Source organism: Notolabrus celidotus, chromosome 22 (genome assembly GCF_009762535.1).
Source record: "Notolabrus celidotus isolate fNotCel1 chromosome 22, fNotCel1.pri, whole genome shotgun sequence".
Lineage (NCBI taxonomy): Eukaryota > Metazoa > Chordata > Actinopteri > Labriformes > Labridae > Notolabrus > Notolabrus celidotus.
Genome location: NC_048293.1, coordinates 13,735,042 through 13,745,898, shown reverse-complemented (window position 1 = coordinate 13,745,898; position 10,857 = coordinate 13,735,042). Strand labels below are relative to the sequence as shown.

Sequence of the window (10,857 nt, the reverse complement as noted above, 5' to 3'; positions counted from 1 at the left end):
TATAGTGGAGCTTGCAAGCCAGCTACAAGTAGTAAACAAATGCAAGTGTTTAAAAAGTGACTCATTAAGCCATTGTTTGATTATGTAATTTGTTTACTCGTTTTCATGTCAGTAACTGTGCTGACCTGCTCCTTCACAGCCTCAGTGTTTGAACCAGAGCTGAGGGTACAGCCTCTTTTTATAGGGGGGAGGGACCATGTTGAGCATAGTCAGGGGGTATGCTCCTTTATTCATGAACTGGGGGGTTTATGATGGACATTTTGGGGCAAAATGGTCAGTAATGTAATGTAGTGTATTTGTTTAAGGTAAGAAATACTGTTGTTTTAGTTTATTGGGTTATGGTGGAGTTAATTGATCCCAACAGTCAGTTGGTCTAGAGCAGGGGTTCCCAAAAATTTCAGCCCGCGCCCTCCAAAATGTACAGTCATGGCCAAAAGTTTTGAGAATGACACAACTATTAATTTTCACAAAGTCTGCTGTTTCAGTTTTTATAATGGCAATTTGCATATACTCCAGAATGTTATGAGGAGTGATCAGCTCAACTGCAATTAATTGCAAAGTCCCTCTTTGCCTTGAAAATGAACTTTATCACCAAAAACACATTTCCACTGCATTTCAGCCCTGCCACAAAAGGACCAGCTTTGTTCCTCATCTGTTAGCCATGGTTACCTGCAAGGAAACACGTGCAGCCATCATTGCATTGCACAAAAAGGGCCTAACAGGGAAGTTTATAGCAGCGAGTAAGATTGCACCTCAGTCAACCGTCTATCGAATTATCAAGAACTTCAAGGAGAGAGGTTCAATTGTTGCCAAACAGGCTCCAGGGCACCCAAGAAAGTCCAGCAAGCACCAGGACCGTCTCCTGAAGGTGTTACAGCTGCGGGATCGGGCCACCACCAGTGCAGAGCTTGCTCAGGAATGGCAGCAGGCAGTTGTGAGTGCATCTGCACGCACAGTGAGGTGAAGACTTTTGGAGGAAGGTCTGGTGTCAAGGAGGGCAGCAAAGAAGCCACTTCTCTCCAGTAAAAACATCAGGGACAGACTGATATTCTGCAGAAGGTACAGGGACTGGACTGCTGAGGACTGGGGTAAAGTCATTTTCTCTGATGAATCCCCTTTCCGATTGTTTGGGGCATCTGGGGGAAGGCTTGTTCGGAGAAGACGAGGTGAGCGCTACCATCAGTCCTGTCTCTTGCCAACAGTGAAGCATCCTGAGACCATTCATGTGTGGGGTTGCTTTTCGGTCAAGGGAGTGGGCTCTCTCACAATCTTGCCTAAAAACACAGCCATGAATAAAGAATGGTACCAGAACGTCCTCCGAGAGCAACTTCTCCCAACCATCCAAGGGCAGTTTGGTGATGAAGAATGCCTTTTCCAGCATGATGGAGCACCTTGCCATAAAGCAAAAGTCATAACAAAATGGCTCGGGGAACAAAACATTAAGATTTTGGGCCCTTGGCCAGGAAACTCCCCAGATCATAATCCCATTGAGAACTTGTGGTCAATCCTCAAGAGGCGGGTGGACAATCAAAAACCCACAAATTCTGACAAACTCCAAGCATTGATTATGCAAGAATGGACTGCCATCAGTCAGGATTTGGTCCAGAAGTTGATTGACAGCATGCCAGGGAGAATTGCAGAGGTCTTGAAAAAGAAGGGTCAACACTGCAAATATTGACTTATTGCATGAATTCTGTGTAATTCTCAATAAAAGCTTTTGATACTTATGAAATGCTTCTAATTGTATTTCATTATACCATAGAAACATCTGACAAAAACACCTAAAAACCCTGAAGCAGCAGACTTTGTGAAAATGTAATATTCGTGTCATTCTCAAAACTTTTGGCCATGACTGTAGGTGCCAAAGACTCACGACCCACACTTTCCCTCAAAGTGATTTAATGCAGCTTCATTTAGCTGGTCTGCAAAAGTGTACCTACCTATATGTGCTGGCTGTGTTTCCTGTGCCGTTATAAATTAACCTACTGCTACTGATGCTTTTGATAATTAACTGTTCACTAACCCTAAACTTAGGAGTCATCTGGCAACAAAGAAAGGCAGAAACTCATCAAATTTTCTATTTTCAAGGGTTTATTTAAAATTTGGCTACTATTTTTGTCAATATTGTTTACTATAATGGGTAAAATTGACTAATTTTAGATAATTTAAAATAAAAAAAATCGGAAAGACATCTCACGACCTACCATTTGTGTCTAGCGACCCCCCAGGGGACCCCCCCGACCCACACTTTGGGAACCCCTGGTCTAGAGGGAGGGGCTAAGCACTTAAAAGCCTCTGACCACCATGTTTCTTGAGTGAGTCTGAGGGTAGCTCTCAGTGAGAAAGGTGTGTTTAGTATCCAGATTTTGTGTTGATTTATTTTGTTTTTTCTCCTTTTGCTCCAGAGATTTTGATGTCACTAATTGTTGTAAATAAAAGCACATTAGTCAACTTTGAAACTCAGGCCATCATGTTGTTGTTTGTCTATGGACCCTTTTTTGTAATGTGTGGTAATAGCTCATATGTGTGGTTTAAAATACATATAATCAAACATGTAGCTGTAGAGGTAACATTTTAAGTTTTTCATTTTTTCCTTTTTTGATTAAATTCTTTAGAGGGTCCAGGTTATCATCTGATGATGTTATCTCTTCTGGGAGCCACAGACAACTTATAGGAGCTTCTAGTGTTGAGATCTGCACATGCACTAAGCTACAATTCCAAGCAGATATCTATTTATAGATGTTAATTATAGCTAAACTGTAGTCAGATAATTGATAACTACTGATAGGTCTATGGATTGTAATATGGCGGACTGAATTCCGCACCATTTGCTCTCAACATGGACGGTTATCTTGCACTCTGCCAAAGTCCACTTAAACACGGATCGTTTCTGTGCAGAATACAAACGGACACAAACATACCTTAGATAGAAAATACTTGTTAATATTGTGCATATTTATGTAGACTCTGTAAATATGGGCTAGTTCATGATAGGCTAAATCATTATACTACAGATATCCTTGCAAGTAGACAATTAATTCTGATTACTTTTTTCAGTTTTCATGATTTTTGTATCTGTTTTCAAAATCAAGTTATTTTCAAACACTCACTACAGCTCAGATCAACTTCATGTTGATTGCAAATAAGCAAAAGCATGCCTTCTAACAGGTTAAAATAAGATGACAGCAATGCCAATGCATGTTTGCAAAGTGACAATACCATGTAATGCAGCATGTAGCATTCCTAATCTGCGGCTTATCAAGAAGACGTTTTAAGCCAAGAAGAGGAACACTCATATCCACTGGATTTCTGTCAGAGGAATGACGCTTCATATTAGCTTCATATGACATCAACATTTTTCCAGTGACTGTCAACGCAGATTTTCTCATCCATTAAAATGACATCTCTTCATGTGCAGTATGGAGAGGAGAAGCCATTATACTTAGCTAGGATTACTGCTTTAAATGTACAGGTGACCATGTCAGTATTACAGGATAGACTGTAAAAAAGATCTTATTATTTACCTGGCTAAATATCCCTGCACAGTTTTGCAGTGTAGCTGTAAGTCTGTGAGACATACTCCAGTTATATTTTGGCTCCATAATCCTCTCAGTCTTCACTCTGGTGTCTCTACGGTTATCTTCATCCATCACTCTGTCTGATCTCTGCATGTCAGGGCGACTGCTTCATGTAATCGTGCCTAAGTGGAAAAACAGCAGCTCTCTGTTAATCACAATGCAACAGCAGGCGGCCACCTCCTGCCAGCCCACCGACAGGTATCCATTTACTCTGAAATGCACTTCACGTGGCCCCAGCAGGTAGATGACTTTCCTTGCTTTTGTCATTTTTTTTAAATGAACACCTCTTTGTAGTGTATATATATATATACATTATATATAATGTTAAAGGTATGTAAATCATATCTGCCATGCCAACAGACCACTCTGTGAGACAAGGTGTAATTCAACAAAATATCTTTAATAGATATAAACATTTTTTACACATCACAGCTCAATGGAAACAGATTCACATGCTGTCACACATGTTAAGAATGAAGGTGCAGGGGGCTGATCTGCTGTGCTCGGGGGGCCCGGGACTCATTGGTCTGACTCTGGCTCATGGTCTTTGTCCTGTCTTATCCCCTGTTTTTCTCTCATATTGGTCCTCTCCACTAGATCCTAGCCCATAAAGCAGAAATACATCAGAGGTTATCTTTAAAACAAAAGTGAAGGTGCAAATTCTGATGAATATCAAATTCTCTTTATATACAGTCGCACAGTCTCTGAGTACAAAAGGAAACAGTTATGAGGTTTAAATAACGGTCTTTGTCAGGACTTCTACAGAGCAGATTCAGGTTGGGCTGAGGGGAAGATTTACAGGACACTCTGTAGCTGGAATTTCAGGATTTACACGATATCTTACTTTCATAACAAACAGTACCGATTAAATCTATAAAGAAAATTAATAATCAGATGAGGCCTTATTGCATGGAGGGGTCAGTTCCATGTAGAATTTTACATGTTGTCAACACTAGGTGGCGCTTTCAGTCAATCCAATACAGTTAGCAGGTCTTAAAGTTTATTTGAAAGACTAATAAAATCAGTTTTAACTTTCTCCTGCTGGAAACTTTGTTTGCGTGGGTGAATATTCTCTCATACAGGCGATCGCTCGTATTAAATAACAAAATTTGTGATTCTTTCACCTGCAATTTGTATTATTTTGGCCATCATCTTTGTCATATATACTCTTCATAATATATCCAAGGGCAGAGATGAGAAAATAAACGTTACATCATATATTTACAATAATCTGAGTCAGTCTCTGTCTTTATGGTACCAATATTATTCTGTATTTTTATTTCTACAATATATATTCTTTTCCTCAGCTTGTGACCGGTCATCCAGTACACGACCCACTTGTTTTTTAAACCTCTAGAAATTAAACATCTGACACACTTGTACAATCTTATTACACAGGCTCTATAGACAGACAATTGACCCCACAGTGATTTTCCATTATGTGCTACGGAAAGGGTCTGCCAGTCTGTGTCGACCTACCCACAGTGTGGAGGATGACATCATCTCGGTAGCTTATTTACTTTTGATTAGAAATAAACATAAAGAGTTTTGATCCACATATTTGGGATGACTGAAGAATGCTTAAACAGCACTAAATCCACAACACACTGTTGCTTACGTCTTAAAGTGTCAGCCTCTATCTGAGGTACACAGGCTTTTTTCACTACCTCTGCATGGGAGGAACACAATTGAATCTGTGTTGTCTTTTTTTAATTGGAAATCTGTTCACTTGTAATTAGGTTAGCCGGGAGCTAAAAGGGAACAGTGACTTTAAATCTCTTTAGGTTAACATCTTGCTGTCTCTGACATGCGGGGAAACCAACAATCCATTCAATTAGACACGTTTCTTATTATTTGTGGGATTTTAGGAAAGGAGTGCATGCTGATCTAAACTCAAACACAGTCGCACCACTATCCCCCCCAAAAAAATATCATGTAGTCTTTCATGGTGATGACACCACATCACCACAAGGCTGAAGGAGGATGAAGGTGTAAGTCCATGTTGGCACTGGTTTGTGAAAGCTCAAGAGAAACAGTTCACATTGTGAGTTTTTTTTATAAATGATTCTGTCGTATGTGCAGTACAGAGGTTCGGTCTGGGTAGTGGTCAAACTCCTAATGTCGAGCAGTCGTCAGCTGTGTGCATCAGTTCATGTCGATGGTGTTAAAGACCCACTCTGTGAACTTCTTGAGCTTGGCCGAGGCGCTGTAAGACTCCTCCAGGAGACGCTGGTTGTCCTCTCGCAGGCTCTGAATCTGTATCTGCAGTGACGCCTTCGCATCCTTCTCCTGGTGGTGACAAAAAACACGAGTGAGCAATCGGATGATGGACATTAAAAAAGAAAATTGGATTACAAATAGGAAAATAAAAGGAACATATGACATGCTGTGGATCTAAATCTGCTTGAGTGGCATTTATGTTGCATGTAATTAGATTTTTCTGTTCCGAGCGCTCACTCTTATTGAACAATAACTCACCTTCTTTAAGTCTTCTTGTAGCGCCTTTACCATCGACTCCAGCTGGCTGACCTTCCCCATCAGGCAGGCTGGAGTCTCTCTGAAAAAGGACAGGCAGGACATTAGCAGGGACAAACACTGAATCTTCAGAGGGAAGCAGCTGCAGAGGTTTTGATTGCAGCCAAACAAGCAAGGATGCTAATTTAAAGCTGTATGGTGTGGCCGTGGAGGTTTAATTAGTGATATCAGCTGCAGTAGTGTTTGATTAGAGTGTGAGCTGCAGGAGCTAGAATGGCACAGTGCTGGACAACAGTGGATTAAAGCTAACACTGGTCTCAGGCCATGACCCGAGGCCTCTTACCCAGGCGACGGTTGTCTCAGTGGGGCTGCCTGAGGCTCAGCCTGCTGAGGGCTGGCTGCTGCTGCGCTCTCAGCCATAGCGCTCTCAGCCATAGCGCTCTCCTCCTGGGCTGCCAGGAACACCAGCCTCTGCTCTGAATAAAAATAAATAAAAGACCATTAGACCTGGAGAGAAAGAGAGACGCTTTAGACCAACAGTGCCATCTTCTGGTGAGTTCTGCCACACCTTCAATTGACAAGTAACCAACCTTCACTTCTAATACTTTGGAAGAAGTTTGAAATCATAGCGTGTTCCTACCCTCAAAGGCCTTAGCAGCATCTACCAGGTGGGCCCAGTCAAGCGGGCCATCTGCCCCAGAGTCAGGCAGGGGCATGAGAGCCGAGTCCTGCAGCTGCTGCCTCTTCCTTTCCTGCTCCAGCTCAGAGCTCTCTGGGGCTGAAAGGTCTCCTGGGAGGGAGAAACAGCAGAGTAAATCACACTGGAGAGCTTTTATATCTCTTCTCCCATGACAGAAAAATAGAGAACAACTGCTACACAATAATGTTTCATTTAAAGTGAGATTGAAGGTATTAAGTCAAGCCTGTCTGTTTTTTGTTTGGGGAGATTATCTGAAGATTTACAGTGTATTAGAGGCCACATAATCCTGCTTCATAACAAAAAAGGTCCACAGGACAATATGTATCACACAACCAACTCATTTAAGATCAGCTTTAAAGAACTAAGACTCACCCAGGGATTTGTGCGAGGCTCTCCGGTTTGCTCCGTGGCGTGTGGTGGGCGAGCGTGGCATTGTGGAGCAGCTGAACAGGAGGTCAGTAGGCGTGTCACGCTGTCCGCTGGAGGATGAGTCCCTCTGCCCGCTGTAAATACTCTCATCTGAGAGGGTCCTCTGCAGGGAGCGACGAGTGGGCGGCGGACCGGGGAACAATGGCTTAAGAGAGGGATGAAAGAAGACGTGACAGGAATCAGGTAAGGCAGAGAGAAAACACTGCAGATAGAATTCAGCTAAACACGAAGTGCACAGGAACTTGGTGGGTCATAGGTGAGCAGTTGTGTGGTCAGTCCAAGCCACACAGACCAGTTTATCATATTATCTTTTTAATGAGTATCACTGGACATATTTTTAAACTATTAAGAACTTTAACATAGATTATTTCATATTTAGTGATTTCATAGATTTATCAATGATAAGTGTGTGGGGCGCCGTTTGTAAAGTTGTGCACACTGAAAATAACAGCAACAATTCCCCACATTTAGCTCCAAAACATCATAACAATGTAGAGTGAATTTTTAAAAGTCCCATCAAATTTAGAGGAATATTTGTGATCTTCTTCACATTTAATTTTGTTGTGTAAAATATAAAGTTAAAATCATTTTTAAATCCAAATACTAAATATAAATCTAAATGTTAAATATAAATCTAAATGCTAAATGTTGCTCCGCGATCCTTAATATTTCGCTGCAGTGTGAATTTGCATATCAGCTAAATATTTAGGATCGCAGAGCAACATTTGTCATTTATATTTAACATTTATATTTAAAATCTATATTTATATTTAATATTTATATTTATTTTTATATTTAACATTTAGATTTATCGTTGAACATTCAGATTTATATTTAACATTTAGATCTATATTTAGCATTTGGATTTAACAAAATGTTAACTTAATATATTTTTCACAACAAAATTAAATGTGAAGAAAATCAAAAAATTTCCACTAAATGTGATAAAAAAAGTGACTCTTAAAAATTCATTCTACATTTTTATGACATTTTGGAGCTAAATGTTGAGAAATGTTGCTGTTATTTTCAGTGTGCACAACTGAAACGGCACCCCTTATAAGTGGCTTTGCTGAAGTTTCTATTAGTTGATAACAGAGCAGCAAGCTACATGTCACATCCATATCCACATTACTTTGTTTTCTATCATTTTCTTGGTTATATTTATGGATATTCATTAGTTTCGGCAAACACTTCAAACTGTTAAATCCATTTTTAAACCAAAATTACAGATCATTTTAACAAAGGATCTGTAAATTAAACTGTGGCTACTTCAGCTTATCATTCAGCACCAGACCAAAGACAGCTAATATGAGTGTATGATAAGTAATCCTCATGAAACAACTTGATATCAGGGCTGTGAATGTTACCGCGTTAATGCATGCAATTACTCTATGAACCTTAAAATGCTCACTGTTTTTAATACCAATCAATCATATGAACTGAAATTCAAATGGAGCCTCATCAGAGTTCCCACTCTTTTCCAGAGATCATTTTCCAGGACATTTTTATTGATGATCAAGCTGGTATGACAGTCTAAATTTAGTTCCTAATTTAGTTCCTAAATAGTCTAATATGTTCCTCTCAGTGGAAGTCTACATTGAAAGACATGTAGTCTATGGCTATCAATGAAAGCATCTCTTACATACTTAAAAATTATGGCAAAGCACTTTGCACTCCTGCTAGCTAGAGCAGGGGTTCTCAAACTCACTAATTTATTTGGCTTGTGTAGAAGCAAGCTGCGAGTAGCATTCTTTATATTTCAATGCAGCACAGTTCAAGAGTTTAAAACTGAAACTACAGTAAGGGTTGATCAATCACAGCCTCTACTGTGATTACAATAAATATGTCACCAGAGGCACTTTGGGGTTCAGCCTCAGGACACTTTGGCATGTGACAGTAAGAGCTGGGTTCTAACCCTCAACCTTCTGGCTGAGATAACCCACTCTACCACTGAGCCACAGTGGTCCTCAGGAGTTGTGGGCTACTACGTCAACACCATTTTACACGATCATACTTCAGTCTTTCTCAGTACCTTCTCTTCACTTGGTGGAGGGCTGTCGAGTGTGATGAGTTTCTTCAAGTCTTCCTCCAGGCTGGATTTGGCAGTGTGCCGTTGGGGTGACTGAGCACCCCGGAGGTTGGCCCTGAGTTGCGGCTGACCACCCAATAGACCATCACTCTGGTGCCGCCTGGAGAAAAAGAAGGGGAGACACCTGCTTACAAAAACGACGAGGAAGACTGGCAGCTAAGCATGTCCCACAGGATGTCTATGATTAAAAGTCAAATTATGAGAACAGATGGGAATCGAGATGACTGGATTTTCCTGAGACACTTGATCATCGTGCTGCTTCACCAGAAAAAGTTGTTTGTTGAGCAACTGTGATGTTTGATTAGAATTTTTGCCAACCTCAGGATGGAGGAAACACCAGAAAAGCAATCACCCTTTCATCCGTACAATGACACATATGCTGCTTTGGAAGCGTGAAAAAGGGCAATTATGTTAAGTCATCCATGTCAGGGGATATATTGTTAAAAAGATGGTTCCAACCTTACTTACACCACATGGTGGCAGTGTTGGACAATATTTAAAAGCAGTTTTAGGGGAGCAGTCAAGGCTTAAAAATGTGCTTTTATTCAGTCCACGTTCGGCCACTTAAACAAATATCACACAAATAACAAGACATGTTTTTTTTAGCTGAATGAGCATTTCTACAACATACAGCCCCGTAGGACGAGATGTTTTTAAATGTTTACAAAACCTGAGTGGTCTAACATATTCATATCTTACTTCCGAGTGCTGCCAAAGTCCACAGAGTTGACGGTCCCCCCTGGTTTCCTCCAGCCAATCAGGTACTTTGAGGTCGCACCTTGACGAGGGTAGAAACTCTTCGTCCCAGGGGAGTCCTGCGATGTAGGCGAGGTGGCTCTGCCCGCTGCATCATCTTGTGGTGACATTGGACTCCCTGAGTGTCCAGAGCTGAGTGTGCTACAGAAAGAGAGGAGAGGTGTGGTTTTTATACTCGTGGGATTATAAAATAAACATTTTTTTTAAACAGATTTGGCCGGAAAAGTAGCAGTGATGTACCGAGGGTGTTTGTGTGGATTTATCTCATTTAATTTGATTGGTATGATTACACTAGTTAACATTAGTATCTGTGATTTGATTAAAAGGAATTCCACTAAATAGCCATTTCTCCTCTTCTTCGAACTCTCTTAGAATCCCATTATTCATCTGTTTCATCATCACTATCTCTGCAGACTGGATCAGCTGCTGAATTTATGGATAAAAAATAGGACACAGTGTCCTTGCTCTTGTTTTCTTCCACATTCGAATACGGTTTCTCCCCACTTCCACATTAAAGCTTGAATTTTCACAACAGAAAGTTTAGTGTCTGTGTGCGACCACGCATGTGCATGCACATACTTTCAAACAAAGTTGCCTATACCCAGGTCTGGTGGAGTTATTTCTGTCTGAGCGGAGAGGAGAGGGAGGAAAGCTTCAGTTGATTCAAAGGAAGTGGGATTTAGGAGAGGGGGAACAGGGCCGAGCTCACAGACTGCACTCCTGAAAACTTCAAGCAGTGCCTCTCTTTCAGAGGCACCGGTAGACGCGGTACATACAAATGCAAAACCACAAACTCACTCTCTCTCACACACACACACACACACGCGGTT

At 40.9% G+C, this 10,857-nt stretch overlaps 1 protein-coding gene across 3 annotated transcripts in view; it reads right to left on the bottom strand.

Annotated features, from left to right (window-relative positions):
* Positions 1-3,957: 3,957 nt before the first annotated feature.
* LOC117806180 (signal-induced proliferation-associated 1-like protein 1) overlaps positions 3,958-10,857 on the bottom strand; it is a 48,213-nt gene continuing 41,313 nt past the window's right edge. For 2 of the 3 annotated variants that reach the window (XM_034674935.1, XM_034674936.1), the window contains 8 exons: positions 9,971-10,168; positions 9,215-9,371; positions 7,126-7,327; positions 6,694-6,843; positions 6,397-6,529; positions 6,057-6,135; positions 5,755-5,867; positions 3,958-4,178 (listed from right to left, as the gene is read on the bottom strand). In XM_034674935.1, the coding sequence (XP_034530826.1) occupies positions 4,172-4,178; positions 5,755-5,867; positions 6,057-6,135; positions 6,397-6,529; positions 6,694-6,843; positions 7,126-7,327; positions 9,215-9,371; positions 9,971-10,168 (1,039 nt within the window). In that variant the 3' untranslated portion in view covers positions 3,958-4,171. Of the gene's footprint in view, positions 4,179-5,614; positions 5,868-6,056; positions 6,136-6,396; positions 6,530-6,693; positions 6,844-7,125; positions 7,328-9,214; positions 9,372-9,970; positions 10,169-10,857 lie in introns of those variants that run through there. The other variant, XM_034674934.1, reaches the window with a different exon arrangement.